The sequence below is a fragment of the Narcine bancroftii genome, chromosome 12 (assembly GCF_036971445.1).
Source record: "Narcine bancroftii isolate sNarBan1 chromosome 12, sNarBan1.hap1, whole genome shotgun sequence".
Lineage (NCBI taxonomy): Eukaryota > Metazoa > Chordata > Chondrichthyes > Torpediniformes > Narcinidae > Narcine > Narcine bancroftii.
In genome coordinates, this window is record NC_091480.1 from 80,378,988 (window position 1) to 80,394,428 (window position 15,441).

At 44.7% G+C, this 15,441-nt stretch overlaps 1 protein-coding gene across 2 annotated transcripts in view; it reads right to left on the reverse strand.

Moving 5' to 3' along the window:
- Positions 1 to 5,619: 5,619 nt before the first annotated feature.
- nfe2l1b (nfe2 like bZIP transcription factor 1b) overlaps positions 5,620 to 15,441 on the reverse strand; it is a 34,106-nt gene continuing 24,284 nt past the window's right edge. The window contains exons 3-5 of one of the 2 annotated variants that reach the window (XM_069907074.1): positions 14,076 to 14,162; positions 12,445 to 12,621; positions 5,620 to 11,569 (exon numbers count right to left, since the gene is read on the reverse strand). In XM_069907074.1, the coding sequence (XP_069763175.1) occupies positions 10,262 to 11,569; positions 12,445 to 12,621; positions 14,076 to 14,162 (1,572 nt within the window). In that variant the 3' untranslated portion in view covers positions 5,620 to 10,261. The remainder of the gene's footprint in view (positions 11,570 to 12,444; positions 12,622 to 14,075; positions 14,163 to 15,441) is intronic. The other variant, XM_069907075.1, reaches the window with a different exon arrangement.

A 15,441-nucleotide genomic window follows, 5' to 3' on the forward strand; every position in this document is an offset into this window, starting at 1 on the left:
GATAAATGCAAGCTGCTCAGCTGCCATTACAGGTGGCACTGGTGCAACGAGGAGCAACTGCAAGGTAGCAGGGCAAGATCAACGGTTCAGTGCAAAAATATCGATTAGTACAAAATTAGGGGTAGCATGTTTGCACTGCTTCAAATTTAATTCAGGATGGCTGCCGGGAAGGAACTGGCTTTTAACCTGTTGATGTTCAATCTTGTACTCATGAAACTTCTTTCCAGTGGGGTGTTCTGGGTACTTCAGTACGTTGGCTGCCTTTCATCTGTAGCAACAGCAGCAGAAGATGATAGAGGGGAGGGTCGGGAAGTTAGTGTGATGTTCTGAGCTGTATTCACCACCTTCTGCATCTGCTCCTAATCTTGAGCAGGGCAGCTCCCGTCCTATACTGATGCATCCAGCAAGTGATGCATGCTTTCTCTGGTGCACCTGTAGAAGATGTTGAGGGGTGGTGGGGGGAGGGAACTTCCTTCTGGAAACTTAAGAGGCTTTGGTGTGCTTTCATGATTGTCATGTCTATGTGGTTGGGTCCAGGTCCAGGTCACTGGAAATGTTTATTCCCAAAAGTTTGAAGCTGTCTTGTCACCACTTCATCACCATTGACCGAGGCTGGTCTCTTCTGAAATCGGGAGTCATTTCCTTTTGTCTTAGTGAGGGGGAGGGGGGAGGAACTTGTTATGTTTTACACCAGTCCATTATTCTCAATTTTCTTCCTGTATTCCATCTTGTCTTTATTTGATATCCGGCCTATGACTGTGGGGTAGATGAGGAAATGGAGGTGAGTGGAATTTCTGTATTATATAGTAGGGGACTAAGTATACATCTTTGAGTGTTGGTGTTGAGTGTGATCCTAACCATCTTCACTCATTGCAATATGTTAGACAAGATGGTGAAAGATCCAGGGAGGGAAGAGGAAGGAGTGCAGAGGCCAAAGTCACAAAGTTTGGGGTTAATTTCAATTTCAATGTAAACATACAGCACAGTAATATGCCCTTCCCACCCACAAATCCATGCTGTCCAATTGACCTACAACCCCACCCCCCCCCCACTTTCTGAACGATGGGGGGAAACCAGAGCACCTGGATGAAACAGACGCAGGGAGTTAATATAAGCTTGCAAACAGAACCCAAGTTACTGCCGCTGTAACAACTTTGCACTAACTGCTACACTTAATGTATCGCCCACATGTTGGCTGGGAATTGTGATAGTGAGTTGGAGCTGCAGTTATGAACATTAGTCTGCCATGGATGTCCTCAATGTTAGTATGTTCCAGGGCCAAGTGATGAGCTGTTTGTTCAGTCTGCGAATTGAAGTCTTGGCTGACTGCTAAGCTAGAGCTGATGTGAGCCATTGAGGGTGGATGCCAGAGCCACCAATCAGTAGTTGGCAAGACCTCTTACTGTTCTTCAGTACTGGTGTCATGACTAAAGCAGGTGGGAACAGCAGTGGTGGGGAGAGATCAAAGATATCTGAATGTGCCTGCCAGTTAGAAGTAGTTGGCTGGCTCCTGATTCAAAGAAGCAAACAGATTTTGTCATCCCAAAGTGCTGATGTGTTAGTTGACTATTGTAAATTGCCCATCTGTAACTGAGCGGTAGAACCGTAGAAGTTGAGAAGAATAAAAGGAATTGGTTTGGATGGGGGGCTGATTGACCTGGGACTTTGTGGGTGACTCCATGACAGAGCTCTGAAGATGCAGCATCTATTTGGAGAAGACATTTCTCACTCTATATTTTGAGACTGGTGCCACTGGAAATATCCTCGATCCAAGTCACTGACGGGGTTGTGAAAAGGATGCTTCCTCTTGTGGGACAGTCTAGATCATGCAGAAAAAACAGTACAGCACAGGAACAGAATGATATGGGCATAACGGTTAGTGTAGCATTTAGCACACGATTACAGTGCCAGCAAGCCAGGTTCAAATCTGGCGCTATCTGTCAGGGGTTTTTATGTTCTTGGGAGTCACTATCTCGGAAGATCTTTCCTGGAACCAACACACCAATGGCATTATGAAGAAAGCCTCTAATTCCTCAGGAGTTTGTGGAGGAGCTAGTGGAGTTGTTCAAGTGAACCAGTACGGACTTGAAGGGCCAACATGGCCTGTTTCCGTGCTGTAAACGGTTATATGGTTATATGTTCTCCCTGTGTCTGCGTGTTTCCTCCGGGAGGTCCAGTTTCCTCCTAAAGATTAATATCTGCACCAAACATGCTGCAAATGCAAGTAAATCACTTCTGCCTGCACAGGATTCATATCCCTCTATCTTAAATATACACATGAATATCTTGGCTCAAGAAAATATTTGTCTCAACTTGAAGGGTGGTGGAGACAATATCTTGGATTTTTTTTACCCTGGAGTTACCGAGCTCGCTGATGAGCAAGGTAGTGTAAGGTTACAAGACAATGGGAGTGTGGAACTGAGTTTACAATCAGATTCTCCCATCTCCTGAGTCAATTCCAGCTCTCAATTTATATGGATCAATGAGATCTGAATGCAGAAGTACATCTGTGCTTAATATCACCATGTGACATAGTCCTTCAAATCAATCTGGTGAATCTTTGCTGCCCTCTAGCGCAAGTATATTCTTCCTCTGTTAGGGAAAGCAGAGCAGTGCACAATATGTGGTCTCACCAGGACACCCTGCATTGGAGGCAAGATGGAAGCTCAAATCTTCTTGCAATAAAAGCTGACATACGGATGAGTTTTCTGGATTGCTTGCTGTACAATGCATGTTCATTGTTAGTGATCTGTGTCTCGGGACATTCCAAAACTGCACCTTTTCACTACCAAACCAGCCATTCTCAACTTATTTTGACTACTCAACGTTCATGGGCCCCCTTCTCTCTGAAGCAGTCAGGTTTTGTTGGTTTCTTCCATTTTACCTTTACTCCTACCGACTAGATAAAAAAACATTTAGGATTTCAGTCTGTAGCCTCAGGGGGGAGGGGGTAGGGGAGAGAAGGGCTGGAAAACCACTCAGCCTTTCTATTTTTTTCTTACCTAACTGGATGTCCACATGCCTTTCCACATTATATTCTTTGTCCTGTAGTTACAGGAGCAGTGGGAGAGGTGGAAAATGTTTTAGTGTTCTTTGTAATTTATTATTCAAGAAATAATTGGATTGGATGGATTGGCACAGATTTATTTCAGGGAATCAAGTTTAACAAAATCTTGGTTTACAACCTGCAGGATAGGGTGACCCAATGGTTGTGGGACTATTGGATGTGCTTTGATAAGGCACAAGAGATTATCAACTAAATAAGACAATACAGGTACACAATCCTTTATCCGGACATTTAAAGTCCGGAAAGCTCCAAAATCTGGCAAGTGGAGAGAGAGACTGGCAGCGCGACTGGAAGGGGGTGGGGGTCGATACGGCAGCACCATTTGGGTGGGCTTAAATCTGGCTTTCCGAAATCTGGAAAAATCTGAAATTTGAAACACACTGTCCCCCAAGGGTTCTGGATAAAAGATTGTGTACCTGTACTGTATTATACTTCTGTGGGTTGACTACTAGTTAACAGAGAGAAAAGAGTAAAATAAATGGGTTATTTTTAAGTTGGGGCCATGACAGGTTGGGTGTAGCTGGTAGCAGAGGGAGACCCAGGTCTCTGTTGATGAGTTTGATGGGAAATGAAGTGTACTTTGTCTGCATTTGCTGTAGATGAGAAGCTTATGGCACCTTACAGTGAGGACAGGTTAAATGAAAAACTGGGGATTGATTTCTACTCGTGGCTGTAACAAGTTTTTGAAAGTAATTTGTCTGAACTTCATCTTAAACTACTGCATTAATTTTGGGGTGGGTGGGGAAAGAGCAGAGCCAAGGTTCAAAACATCTAATCCCTCCAGGCCACTGAACACCAGATGGTGGAGTCCTAATGACTGAAGGATTTCGACCACTGATGAAATGCTGGAGAAACTCAAAAGGTCTCGCTAACTTGTGTGTTTCACTCCTACTGATGCAATTCACTTGCTGTGTTCCTCCAGCAGATGGTGTTTTTAAATAAATACCACAAATCAGGTTAGGAATTGTACAGCATAGAGACCCTTCATTCCAGACTCCACACCAACTAATCTTTCATTATCCCAAGGTTCACCATTACTTTCTCAAAAGCATTTGGGTGACCATTAATGTCGACCATTTCAATGATTGCCTTATCTCAATAAATGTTTATGGATGTGGACAGGCAGTCAGGTAACTTGGGGGAAAGAGGTGGTGAGATAATGCTTGTTAATAACTACATAAGCAGGACTCAGATTTATTATCAGCATCAAGTATTTGCATGTAATAGGTACTTTTTGAGAATGTTTTTCAAAGCTAATATTTGTTATAGGATGTGGTCTTAATCCCATGGACACATGGACTGATCACCATATAGCACCATCGAATAGAGTTCAGACATTAAGGAATTCAAATAATTTGCGAGTCCTCAAATTGTCCAAGTGATTATCATACACCAATCAATCTTATTCTCCATCATTCATATACATACCAGGGCCAACTTACTGTAGCAGTCTCTGGGCCATGAGGAAAGCCTGGGGAAAACCCACAGGCACAGGGAGAACCGAACACCAGTCAGCACTGAAGGTCATGACTGAACCTAGGTCACCAGAATTGCAAGGCAGCAGTTCCATTTTGTGGCCCAGGAATTCCACCCATCCTTTCTCATCCTGAAGGTGCAGGCACCCATAAGGATGCAGAAAGGATTCTAGGATGGTGCCAGTGATGGAATCTATCAACCACATGACACAGCCTGGGTCTGTTTTCCTTAAGTTCAAGGTAAATGCCATTATGAAGGGCTGTGGGCAACTTTGCAGTTGACAGGCAGAGGGCTGGGAAATGGAATGGGAGATTGAGTCAAGTGGACTGTTTCTCTGCTGTGACCCAATTGCTCAGGCCCAAAATGTTAGTTACCCTTCGTTTACTATAGATGCTGTGTGACCTGCTGAGTTTCTCCAGCGCTTTTTTGTATTGCACTACAATCCCAGTATCTAAATTTAGACATACAGCACAGTACTGGCCATTTCAGCCGAGACCATGCCACCCAATTTACATACATTTTTGAACAGTGGAAGGAAACCAGCGACCTTGGGGAAATCCCACACAGACACGGGGAGAACGTACACTCTCCTTTCAGACAGCGTGGGATTCGAACCCAAATCCCTGGCACTGAAAAGGTGTTGCCTTAACTGCTCTACTCAGCCTATGTGTTGTGGAATATCTTCAAGGGATGTCTACCCTGAAGTTCTCTTTTTGAAGGGAAATCTGTGAGAATCTTTCATTGCTCCCCTTCTGCAATCCCTGCTGCTCTCAAGCTCTAGCTGGTACACCCTCCACCTGCCCCTTCCTCCCCTTCTCTTCCCACCCCCCCCCCCACCTTTTTATTCAGCCACCTGCCTGCTTTCTGCTCACACCTTGAAGGGCTTAGGCCTGAAATGCTGGTTACCATTTACTTCCTGTAGATGCTGCATGACCCAAGTTTCTCCAGCACCTACGTGCACTGCACAGGTCTGAAAGCTGCTCAGCACCCATTCACGAGAGTTGCTGAAAGGCTTCACCTTCCTTGAGGCAGTCATCTTCGAACATCCGAAGTGAATAAAAACACTTGAATACATGTGAAAATAGAGCTAATTTATTGAATTTCCCACCCCGCCCTCAAACAATCCTGGTTTGCTGCTAGTATCCATGTTAAAGAAAAATGTACAACAGAATTAAGAGAGTTGCTGGAAAAAAGAGACATGTTACAGGGATCATTATAATGTGAACAAACCTGACATTTAAACAATGAGTGAGACTCCATCATCCATAACTTCCATAAATAAGTACAAACCAAACAACAACAGGAGGGTTATTGGTTATTCTGCAAATGCCAACAGTGATAAGTTAATACACACGTGGAAGCAACACATCTCTCACACACACACACACACACACAGAGGTGGGAGAACAAAGGTTCACCAGTGCTCTTTCAAGCAAATACCAATGAACAATATTAGACCAGGCTGCCCATAGTCAGATTCAACCATGATTTCAGGATGTACAAAGTCTCCCCCTACCCCTTGACAATCAACATTCAGGAACAAAAGATCTGTAACCAGCCAGCTAAGGAAGCTGAGATCGCATGTTGAAAATACGTGGATAAGCAGCCTTGTTCACTACAGTGCATTTTTAACCTTGATTTTGTTTCTTTTTTTGTACACACATATACACAGTTCAAGGATTAGAAATCTTTCACTGAACACTGCCAGTGGCAACTCAATAGAATACATGTTGAATGATCCACATCTCCTCAGGTTCTGGACCTGCTCCCTCGTGTTATTTTCACCTTTGTACAGCCTCCTGTTTGTGGGAGTCCGCAGAGTTCAGCTGGGTAACTGGACTGCTCTCTGCTGGACAGTGAGGGCCTTTTCACTCCATGTAACTGTTGCTGCCCTGAAATCAGTGAAGACAGCTGGCCAAACACAACAGCCCAGAGAACATAAAGGTATAGACCTTCCTGCGCTGTTTGATTAGAGCTGATGATTTTCTCAACTTGTCAATTAGCAAAGGTGCCGAGGAAAAGCTGTATAAATATGATGGAGAATGATCAATTGATGGGAAGATGGTGAAGGTGCTTGTGTCAAGAACAAATACTTAGGCAAAAAAAAAAGCAAATCCTGGAAGAACTCAGCCAGTCTTGCAGAGTCCATAGGAGGTAAAGGTATATTTGCGACGTTTCAGGCCTGAGCTCTTCTTGCCCGCCTGCTTTTTGCTTATACCTTGAAGAAGGGCTCAGGCCCAAAACGTTAGTAATATCTTTTAGCCTCCTATGGACGCTGCGAGAGTGGCTGAGTTCCTCCAGCATTTCTGTTTTTACCACACTCACAGTCTGCAGACCTGTGGGCTGATTGGTTTCAATGTTGTAAATCCTGTACAAATTTAAGAGTTTGACTGAAGGCCAGAAATTACAAAATCAACCTGTGCTGTATGTGTCACTCATTTTCTCAGTAGCTTGATGATACCATTCCTCAGTCCTTCCCCAACAGTGGGTAAAAGAAATACAACTGTGTGGAATTTAAAAGAAGAAACAGATTGAAAATAACTCTGCAGTCAATTGTAAGAGCAGCTGCTTTAACCTGACAGTATTTACATCACAAAACAGCAACACTGGAGAGAGACTCAGAAACACCTTCCACTACTATTATACTTCATCTCACACTAATCTCCACGATCAGATCTCTGAAGCAGAATGACAGTGAATTGAAACTCAGCGGAAAAGCTGTACAATTGAAAATATGAAATGCAAATTCACACAAGGAATCGCCATGTAGACAAGTTGATAATATTAGTTTTGAACTTCAAATCTACTCAACCTTATGCAAATTAAGGGAGAGTGAGACATTTTGCAAAAGGAAAGCTACACATTCAATAGTAAATGGAACAGGACAGGAAACTGCAGCACCTTCAGACCCGACGAGGCTTCATTTTGAGAGATCAACCAGAATCTGGAAAGTGGAGAATCAGGAAGAGAACAGCAGCACTCGAGTGTCATTAACACATCTTTCTTGCTCCTTACCTAGCAGTTTTGGCAAGTGGGAGAAGAACAAACTCTGGCTATCCTGAACATCAGGCACCAGAGAGTAATGTTGTCAGAGTCTACAATGGCTGTTTCATCACAACCAAACATGCCATGCAGGAGTGACAGGGCAGTAAGACTAGATAATGGTTCGCAGTCAATACTGGATGGGAGCGTGGGTGCATCAGCTGCCAATGCACAAGGAGCTGCAGCCAACCTAAAGGTTAGAGGGGGTTCTTTACCTGAGTAGCACCAGCTGTAGCCAGAAGCCAATTCTGAACAAATCTCCACCATCAGTCAGGAAGGTCACTCAATGCGGTACTGATGTGGAGTTGGCTGGAGTGGTTTCTATGGTCATGCAGAGGGAACCAGAGAACTCGCCATCACACCCACACTCAGTCAGATCCTCATTCAACACACAGCAGACTGATTGAAAGGAACCTCTGCACTAACATTCCTGATCAAGAAAATAAAGAGGACCCTACGATTCTGAAGAACACATTGCAGTTTCTGGGTCACCTCGTTACAGTCCTGAGCTTAATTACAGTTCAATATCTCACACCAACTGTTTTATTTGAAAAAAGTAGCATCTCTGAGTTGTAACCATCATTTGAACAGCACTCGGCTTCCGTGGTTTTCTGGCAAGCTTGGAAGCTGCATGTACATTTAGTTTCCTCTCAGAGTGCCTCTTCATCAGATATCAACAGATTTGTTTCATCTCCCATTTAATGGTTCGCAACAAATAGGTTTACAAATTAGGCAGCATCAGGCTTTGCAAAAACATATCAGACTCTGCCCTGAGCAATCACAGTTGTTTGTGAAATCTGAGTCAAACCTTGGAATGAGCCAGCAATTGCTTCACAAGAGCAGAGCGAGTTATTCCGCCCCAGCTCTGGTCCAACATGCCATTTCCTAAGGCTTGCAAGCTCTCATTATAAATCTCAAGGTGGGACAGGGATCCCAGTCAGCACTGACAGATCCTCACGTATGTGGATGGATGTAGCACATGCCAGGAATTCACACAGGCCAGAACCTTGAAGCAAAATGTGTACATGCTTAGCTCAAGAAGTGGATTCTTGTGATATCATGTCCAGTGAGAAACAGAACAGAGGGTGAGAAGGAGCTCCTTTGACGCTCCTTCTACATGGAGATCTCCTTTAATGCATCACAACTCCAGCCCCAATCAGAGAATTTTGCTATCTGGTTCTTTGATAAAATGTCTACCCAAACCTGCTCCACTGTGCATTTGAACACATCATTTACAAGGATGCTACCAGTACCAGAAGATTGTAGCAATGAAGAAAATAATTCTAGCCCGTGAATCTTTGGAAGAGATGCTATGGGGAGACTTGGAGACATGTAAAACAATAAATAGATAAGTGGAATGACCTATTCCCCTTGGTGGTCTCAAACCTGGCAGCAGAGATATGATATAATTGGTAGGATTAGAGAAGAAGGAAACATTTTTCAGTGACGTGGCATGTCAAACTTACTGGCCAAGATTGGAAGAGCTGGAACCCTTTCTGCACATTTAAACAGTACTTGGGTGTGGATTCGTAGAGTATGATCTGCAGGGTAGGGACCCAGTACTGAATGCTAAGGTGAAACAGAGCAGCTCGTTTCACACGCACAAACACACACAATCCAATGGCCTCCTTCACTGAAAAGTTGAAATAATGCCAGTTGAGATGCTGACAGCTTCTAATGAGGCAGAACAAGTGCCAGGGCTTTCTGCTCATGTCCAGGAATTGGAGGAGTGCCGGGCAAGTTAAGACCACTGCTCTCCCCACCCCCCCACCCCCGGTGAATCAACAAACTCCACACTAGAAATAAATCCGAACTGCAGGGTTTGACTGCTATACTCAATAAATAAACCCATTTCAACAAGGATCATCTTTCACATCATTCCAAGAATTCGCCACTGCCATCAGGCTAACAGGACATGGTGCAGACATCTGATCCAAGAGCTCCCAACCTATTCTCTCTCACAGATGCTCACTGACCTGCTGAAAATTTCCAGCATTTTCTACCATTATTCCCCATGCTCCAGGGTCAGGTAAGCCAGCACCTTGCAGTCGACGTCTAATACAACCAAACATCTAATACACCATAAGCAGCTCTTCACCCAAATCTCAAATGTCTGCTGCCATTTTATTTGGTAGCTGTGCCTGGGTAAGAATAATTGCCCTCCTTAATTCTTTTAAAAGAGATAGTGCACAGCTTCTGGTTTTCTGTCAGTGAACTGCACAGAGCAGAGTTGCTTTTATCATTCATTGTTTGGATTCAATAATAATATTACTAAGTAATAAGTAAGGGAGTCTGCATCAGAGACAGCAAACCAGTCAGCTGTGTCCACAATCTCCCACCCCCCTCCAGACACACATTTTTCACTCTAGGGACGCAACAGGCATCTGGAGGCTGTTGATTCTAGCTGTAATCAAATGTAAACGATCAACTATATATATATATACACACACACATTTTATATATATATATGTATATATATATAGCTCTCATCACCAACTCTTCCTGGGAGATTTTTTTCCATCTTAACTGACCTGCAGCTGTCAGATTTGCAAGACATTTTCAAAACAAGAAGGTGCAAATTGTCAGTCATCTATAGTTAAAAGCCAGCAATGCTGCTTTTTCAATGAGCTCCTGCTAGTTCAGTCCAAAGCCAGACTTTGGGGCTGCTTGTAGATTTCACTTCTTCTTGCTGCTCTTCTTTTTGTCTGCTTTCCCTTGCTGTGTGAGCAGGGCCCGAGGCATGACCAGCATGCTGCCATCGTTTGCGTACTGCAGGGAGTACTGGCTTGGACAGTAGGGCCTGCCCTCCTCGTCCCGCAAGCGGTCGAAAACTTCCTGGTACAGCTCCTGCAGTTTCTGCTTCATCTGCCGCAGTGACTTGACAAACTCCACTTTCTCCTTCAAGAGCCGGGCCTTCTGCTTCTTCAGGTGATCCACGTCATGGTCCAGGTTCAGGATGGTGTCTAGCTTGCGCTTGCGGCAGTTCTGGGCAGCTAGCTTGTTCTTTCCCCGGCGTCGGATGTCACGGATTAGAGCCAGCTGAGCTTCAGTCAGGTGATGCTTGGACAGAAGCTCGTTAAACTCATCAACAGGCAAGTTGATGATCTTGTCGTTGGAGAAAGGGATCTTCAGCGCTCGGGCCCTGCGCTCATCGCGGCCCATGTGGAGATCTATGCGGCTCGAATGGGTTTCCTTGAATCCGGCTTTCTTTCCTGGACCAGGATGAGACTGTTGGCCGGAGACCAGGGTGCTGGGAGGCAGGTTGTAAGTGTGGTTGTGATTGATCTGATCCAAGTAAGGCAGGGAGTGGAAGAAGCTTGGATTCTGGTAACTCATCCGGCAGAACTTGCTGAACTCTGGCTGGTAACCCCCCACTGCACCCTCCCCCTCCACTTCTTCAGAATCTGCAGCTTCCGAATCCGTGCTGTAGCCCACAGCTCCTTCCTCTGAGAACGATAGGGAGGAGGAGGATTCAGAGCTGCTCGGAGAAACGGGACTCTGGCTCGAATCAAGAGAGAGCCCAGAATCGGAGTCGAGCTCCTCTTCGATCTGAGAGGCCTCCATTGGACCAAACCCTTCTTCCATGGCCAGGTCCAGCAAGCTTATCTCATCCAGCATCGCCTCATCCAGCAGGCTCGACAGAGGGTCAGGCATCCCAGAGCAGCAAGTCTCATTGTGGCTTCCATTGATGTGAGAAGGGAAAAGTAGTCCTGTGAAGTTGGTGGAACCGAAGGTGGCATCAAAATTAGTGGAATTGGTGGATGCCAGCCGCTGGAGGCTGGGGTTGCTGTCCACAGGGTTCTCCAGGTTTGGATTGAAGAATGTTGGGTAGTCCTGGGCACATGGAGGCAGGGTTGCATCATGTAGGCTAACATCCTGATTGATGGCCGTGGTGGGAGGCTGGTTGTAGTTAGTGGGCAAGTCAGCATTCCCGGTGCCTGGGTCCTCATTGAACGACACTGCGCTGTTGGTCACTTCCATATCCTGCATACAAAGGGAGAAACATAGTTTTAGAAGTATTAGCTACATATATTTCAGAACAGATTATGAAACATCGCCAATCATTGTGCTCCGCTCACGGAAGCACAAGGACAGACGCAGAGCATGGAGCCCTGCCTGGCACTCTGTTCACTCCTGAAGGGTGCATCAGCTGCTACTCCTCCGCTTCCCCTGGTGAACACTACTACTGATGCACAGAACCGAGCAGGAAGACAGTGCAGGTGTCGGCACTGGCTGCATCCCCTCCCTATCCAAATGGCTGCTCTCCAAATGCAACATGAAACAGTGACTGTGCAGATGATGCTCAATATGTATTTAACTCACCCCCCAAGCACTGTTTCTGGCTATTGCTAGAGACAGAACTCTCCCCAGATCCGAAGGACAGGGAGTCTGATTTAGCTTTGCTATCTCAATTGATTTGCCACAGAGATTAACAGAAAATACTTCACACAATCAACAAGTCAGGCAGCATCTGTGGAGAGAGAAACCAATACATGGCACGTCAACAAAGAGCTCTGATGAAATGTCATAACTTTGGAATATCAGTTTGGACTCTCTCTCTCCAGACACGCAACCCAACCTGTAGAGCATTTCCAATAGACTATCAGTTCCCACAGTGTTTTGCTTTTCTGTTAGCACAGACATTCCTGACACTACCTCTCTCAATGATGTATTGGATGCAATTTACACTTGCAAGGCCAAGGGACGGTTCATTGCAGCCACTCTCAGGCAAGCAGGCAACACGGAAATGTTCCTGTCAGTGTTTAGCACCAGATGGGCCATTCATTTATAAAGCTCACAACCAAGCAAAGCCCCGACAGATGCCTACATACAATGCAACAAAGCTGGAACATGCTCACCTGGAGCTCCATGAGGGACAGAAGGTCCTGCCACTGCTGTTCTAGGTCTAAAGGAGTCTCCGGCCTTGGGAGAGGAGAAAGGAGGGTGGTCTGTGAGGATGCAGCCAGGCTGTCACTGGTACTGGGCAGAGCACTGTCTAAAGCCTCGTTCAGCTCTGAAGATACAGCTGCTGGGAACTGATAACAGAAGACATGGCATTCAGTCTTGGGCTATGTCCTTCAATGTTGCTAAACAGCCTACTATGCAAAGGGTGCCCACTGACAGGGTACTAATGCCAAGAGGCATTACTCACAACACTCAGGATGCGCTGCATTCAAACCACCAACTAACTGAAGCATAGCACATCACTTGGCTACGTTGTATAACAGAAAGACAAAAGGTCTCTCACACTCAGCTCAACTGTGCATGACTAACTAGACAGATTTGAAACTAGCAGATGCAGTGACCTGACACCCAGCAAGATGAAGCACTGTGAACACATTTTATGAACATCCAAGCTGGACTAAACATTTAATCTGCAAGCTTCAATGCTCTGTTGGGGGGTGGTGCAATTGAAAAGGTCCTGTCTAATCTATCTCTGCCCCCTTCATGCCATTCAAAAGGATTCCAGGGTTGCTGCCCTCATTACACAAGCTAGTTGGTCGGGTGTGTTCACTGAAAACCTCCTTGGTGTCGGTCTTCAATAACTCCTCCTCCCCTCACTGAACCTGAACTTTGGCACTTTTGCTAAAAGCACAGATCACCTGCATTCCAGATTTACCATTGCCACAAGATTTGCAGTTTCAGGAACCTCAATGGACTCATTCACCAGACAATCGTTAACTCCTCAACAGCAAAGCTCAGATTCAACATCACCTCAATTTTAAAGTCCTCATTGTCATTTAGGACTTAAACAACCAACCTCTGGAACCTCCTGCAGCCTTGCCAGTATTTGCACTGCTCCAAATCCAGCCTTTCGCACATTGCTGACTGCAGTCACCCTAGTTAAACCATAGTTACAGCTTTCTTGGTCTTGAGCACTGGAACTTCTGCGTCAAGCATCCCATTTGATCCACAGGGTACCTGGCAATGCTCTGAAAGCAACCGCAATATGTAAATGCATGGTACTATTTTCAAACTCCTTCAAGTAGAAACTCCCTAGGCAGACATCCCCAGTGGGTCTGCATGTTTTTAATATGTAGTACACACACACACACACACACACACACACACACCAATGCAAGTAGGATCCAAAATTAAGATCAGCACTAACCTAGAGCTAATTAACCTATTTGTGCAATCTCAGCCCACAGCATTTCTGATGCAGACAGTTCTTGGAACCCTGATGAGCCTGATAAACTGTCTATATTTAAGACCAGTTCTCTTGCTTAGAAGAGGATGAGGACATTTTCTGTTGTCAATTCCGAAGGGTCCAGTCCAGAGAGTTTCAACCTGAACCTTGAAGTTCCCATCTCTGGCCTAATCACAACAACACATAACATTACACTGCAAAGCATGCCGTCCCCACTGATTTTAAAAGAACTGCTCTTAGTGCTAGGTGCCCACTTCTACCCAGCCAGGATGAAGGGGCTGCAGTGTAACTACAATTCTAGGCGACATTAACCCAGGATTCACTGATCGAGTCACTTACCTCAGAATCCTCGTTGAAAGGAAATGTTTCCTCCAGGAGTCTCAGGCATTCCTCAAAGGAAGGTGTCTGGTCAACCAACTCTGGCATCTGCCAAAACAGTACGAGTGAACAGAAGGCAAAGCTGCTCTTCCAGATCATTTTAAAACAAAAAGGTGAAAATTAAAGACCCCAAAAAGGAGACAAAAGACTTTCTATTTTGAAGTCAAACTAAGATTGATGAAGAACACTGGCAGCACAATAAAAATAATAGGTCAGGGGTTCCCAACCTGGGGTGCATGTACCCCCAGTGGTACATTTGCAATTTTCAGGGGGTACATTGGGTCTGAGAAAATAACCATTACTGTACAAATCATGGTATTGTAATCTGCAATCAGATTGCACAACGTCATGTTTATTTTATCCTTAATTTTTAGGGGTACATGGGAACCTATAAAAATGCCCAAGGGGTACAGAGGAACAAAAAGGTTGGGAACCCCTGTAATAGGTCATTCAGCTCCTTAACCTTGATCTTCCCAATACCTCTCAATTTTCTGATCTTCCAAAAATGTACCTACTTCCTCTTTAAAAACTCCCAATAATGGAGCCTCCGCAACCCACCTGGATGAGGAATTCCAGAGATCCCCCTCCCCAAGTTCCTGTGCACGTCAGTTAAAAATGACAGCTCCTTAACCTTGTCACATTCATTAACAATGTGGACTTCTACCATAAACTTTCACTGAATTAATAGGGTAAATTAGGGGTAGCATTTTGACACAGATTGGATATTGGTAGGTTAGCAAATATGCTTAACAAAGGGTTAATGAATTAGGTGAGAAAATAAATTAGCTGCCTGTAAAATGGTGGGAATATAATTGCCTTCTAAACATGACCTTCTCTGTGCCGCAATGATAGTAACTAACTCCTTACTCTGGGTGCATTGACACCCTGACATTTCCCAGCCATTTGCAGACACCACAGGGAAATGTTAGTGTAAACACAAAATTGTTGGCTGTATGAAACTCATAAGATCGTACACAGACCCCTACCCAAAGGTCTATAAAGATGAGATTGGTGCTCTGTTTGCTTTTGAATGTGAGTTACTAAATGCTTACTTTTATCACCCCTCAATCCCATGAGCATTGCCAATGAGAAAACTGTTAACATTTAATTGGTTCTGCCTTTTTCTGCTGTTTGTTTTATTACAAACTTTCACATTGGCATAGAATTGAAATAAAGGGTATATATTCCAATGAGAATATGTGATCTAAGGACCTAAAGGAGGAGGAACTGAGAGTGTTTGATCCAACTTAACACCTGGCACTGAAGGAGGAGGAACAGTCAGTATTTATAGAGGGGGTATGAAGTACAGTAGATCAGGCAACAAAGG